Below are 3,066 nucleotides of genomic sequence, written 5' to 3' on the forward strand. Positions count from 1 at the left end.
AGGGCATTAGACATGCAAAAACGGCCAAACAAATTATTCAATATAAAAATCCCCTAGTCCTGTTTGGTATTGATTTTTTTTATCATTTATATGATTGGGATGACTTGGCATCGAATTGGTGCAGCATTAACAAACTAGAGATCTTGTAACCTTGTGTTGCTCCATTGGTTTTATTTTGTGCTATTGCAAGCAGATTTTAAACAGCGCTTTCTGAAGCCTCTTCCCCCCAATTAAAATTTGACATTACTTTTAGTCATTTAGGTCAAGTGTTATTTGTGTGAATCAAACGTGGGAAACGTGTATAAGGTGCTGCTTGGTTTAGGGCATCTACAGAAATTTGTGAATACAAAGTGGTATTAATGGAAACTACCAAGCTGTATGTAACTTTGTTAGTCCTCTCTTTCACCATTCTCCCTCTATAAATGGCCAAAGTGTTATCCATTATTTATATGGAATGGTATTTTTGGCAATGTCCAGTGGCATTCTTGGCAGGTATAACAATTATAGGAAGCATATACAATGTTTCTAGTTTGCTCTAAAGTTTATCTTTATACTTGATTGCTATTTCTGACTCAATACACAACTTTTATGACTAGAGTGGTATTTATGGCAACCACTATCTGTTCCTCACTTTATTAGTCCTTTCCTCTTTCTTCTGTCTTTCCTCTATAAGCAACCCAAATATTTTCTATCATATGTACATATATGCTATATGGTTTTTCTCTCCCTTGCTTGAAAACCTTGCATTATGTCATGACAAATACTCTGGTGTAATAGGGTGCATTGAATTAATGAATATAATGTTTCTAGTAATATCTATCCTGACCATAAGTTTTTGCATTCTGGTACCTTAAGCATGATCTAAGATTGTAACATAGAGTAGCATTAGAAGAAGTACTTCATTATTCAGCTAGATGATATTTTTTGGCCTTTTAGGATTTGATTATGTGGTCTGAATTCAAAGGCTAAAGTAGATCGCAAGTATCACTGGTTAATTTATTTTTATTTCTTTTTTGCTTCAACATTGTGCACCGGGCAGTTTATGAATGTGTGTTAGTTTTACAATTATTGGTTTATAAAATAGTTTTACTACTTTCATATTAAGTGACAACTTGCCATCTCTTGACATTTCTCTTGGCATATTCTGGTTCCAGCACAACTTCTGGGAATGATAATGATATATGGATGTAAATGATGTCAAATTGAGTTATAATGATAATGATATATGGATGTAAATGATATCAATTGAGTTATAGATATGTTGCAACACTATAAGTTTCTGCGACAAAGGTTGTGATTTCTTTTATATTACACTGGTGAGTTGCTGATGGTGTTCTTTTTCAGGTTAACAATTCTTCTGACAAGTCAAAGCCCAAAGCAACAGTAAGAAATGCTGATATGAGTATTGCTGCCAAAAGTGTGCCACAGCAACCCTCTGTGTTGCACATTGCTAATCAATCTGTTCGCAATGTAAATGCCAAGGGTGATGCTCCAAAGACATCTGGAAAGTTTACTGATCTGAAATCAGTGGTTAAGCCAGTTGTCTATGAAAATGGTATTTCCCCTCATCTCAAGGATCCACCAACTCCAACAAATTATTCTAACAGCAGACCTGGAAATCAACTTGCTGTTGCTTCAGCAGGTGCCTCAACACCTTTGAAGAATCCCAATAATGTTAAATCCCCGACCGAGCGGAGGGCACCTTCTTTGGATGTTAAATTAGGTTCCACTATGGATAAGAAACACTTGATGTCTCAACTCCAGAGCCGAAATGATTTCTTCAATAACATCAAGAAGAAGACAATGATGAACACCTCCACAGCTCTTCCAGATTCAAGCAGAGTGATTTCACCACCCACGGTGGAAAAATCTGATGATATAGATGGGGGAGCTGGTGGCCTTCAAGCAAGTACTCAAGATCTTGAGAACAATGCTGAAATTACCAGCAATGGTAATGCTCATGGAGATGTTCACAGACTTGCTGATAATGAAGAAAAAGATGCAATTCCTGATGAGGAAGAGGCAGCATTCCTTCGTTCTCTTGGCTGGGAGGAGAATTCTGGTGAGGATGAGGGACTCACAGAAGAGGAGATCAATGCCTTCTATCAGGAAGTGAGCACTCTTAATCTGATTTTGTTTTCTATTGAAGATCTTTTGAATTGGGATTTTTCTTGGCTTTTATTCGATAATTAAATTTATAATGTGAGCTCCATCTTTGTGAAAATGAGTTCAAAACTTGCTTGTCTGTTTACTCAAGCAAGACTTGAGTGATTTGGTATCACATTACATCTATAATTTAGTGAGGGGATTTTTAAGAACTTAATGTGAAAAAAACTTGGCTGGGCAAATTTTATTGTTATATCAAATTCATTTTGGCCCAAAGGCTTACTTATGTTTACTCTGTGGTTGTAGTGCATGAAGTTGGGCACCACTACATTAAAGCTATGCCAGGGAATGCAGCCAAAGTTGTCCAAGTTGCTTGAATCATATGCTACTAACATGAATGGTGCTTCTGCTGACTCCGGATCTGAAGCTTGATATTGTTTTATCCTGGACAGATCAAAGTTTCAATTTTTGATGGCAGATGGCTAGTAACATTCTTCCCTTTTGATTTTAAAGGCAGAAAATTTGAGAGTGAAAGGTGGGTTTTGATTGGAGACCCTGCATTTTGCAAATATTGCAATAAGTCACAGGTGCCTCAATCCTGCCTGCTTAACAGGGTTTTTCCTTTTTTGGGTTAAAAGTTATAGGTTGGTTGGGTAGGATAGGGTAGGGGCCATTTTGTCTGCAGTGGAAGGTGCTAGGCAATTGCATCTTTTGGGGTATTTTGATCCGTTTTTCTTTCAAGAGGGTTTGATTCTACATGATAAAAAGTTTATGATGTTTTTGGTCAATTTTACGGAAAAAAAGGAAAAAATCAAAAGTTTACTTTAAATTTTAGAGTATGTTGATATGATTATATTCTTGGGAAGTCTGGCTTTTCATCAGGGGAAGTAACCGGTTGTTTTCCACTGTCAAAGATCACGTCAATACAGGAATTCGCTTTGTAAATCCGTTCTCAATTGA

The 3,066-nt window shown here is 36.6% G+C and overlaps 1 protein-coding gene across 2 annotated transcripts in view; it reads left to right on the forward strand.

Annotated features, from left to right (window-relative positions):
• LOC107606099 overlaps positions 1-2,826 on the forward strand; it is a 5,888-nt gene extending 3,062 nt beyond the window's left edge. For both annotated transcript variants that reach the window (XM_016308072.2, XM_016308073.2), the window contains exons 5-6: positions 1,345-2,112; positions 2,413-2,826. In XM_016308072.2, the coding sequence (XP_016163558.1) occupies positions 1,345-2,112; positions 2,413-2,538 (894 nt within the window). In that variant the 3' untranslated portion in view covers positions 2,539-2,826. The remainder of the gene's footprint in view (positions 1-1,344; positions 2,113-2,412) is intronic.

Source organism: Arachis ipaensis, chromosome B07 (genome assembly GCF_000816755.2).
Source record: "Arachis ipaensis cultivar K30076 chromosome B07, Araip1.1, whole genome shotgun sequence".
Lineage (NCBI taxonomy): Eukaryota > Viridiplantae > Streptophyta > Magnoliopsida > Fabales > Fabaceae > Arachis > Arachis ipaensis.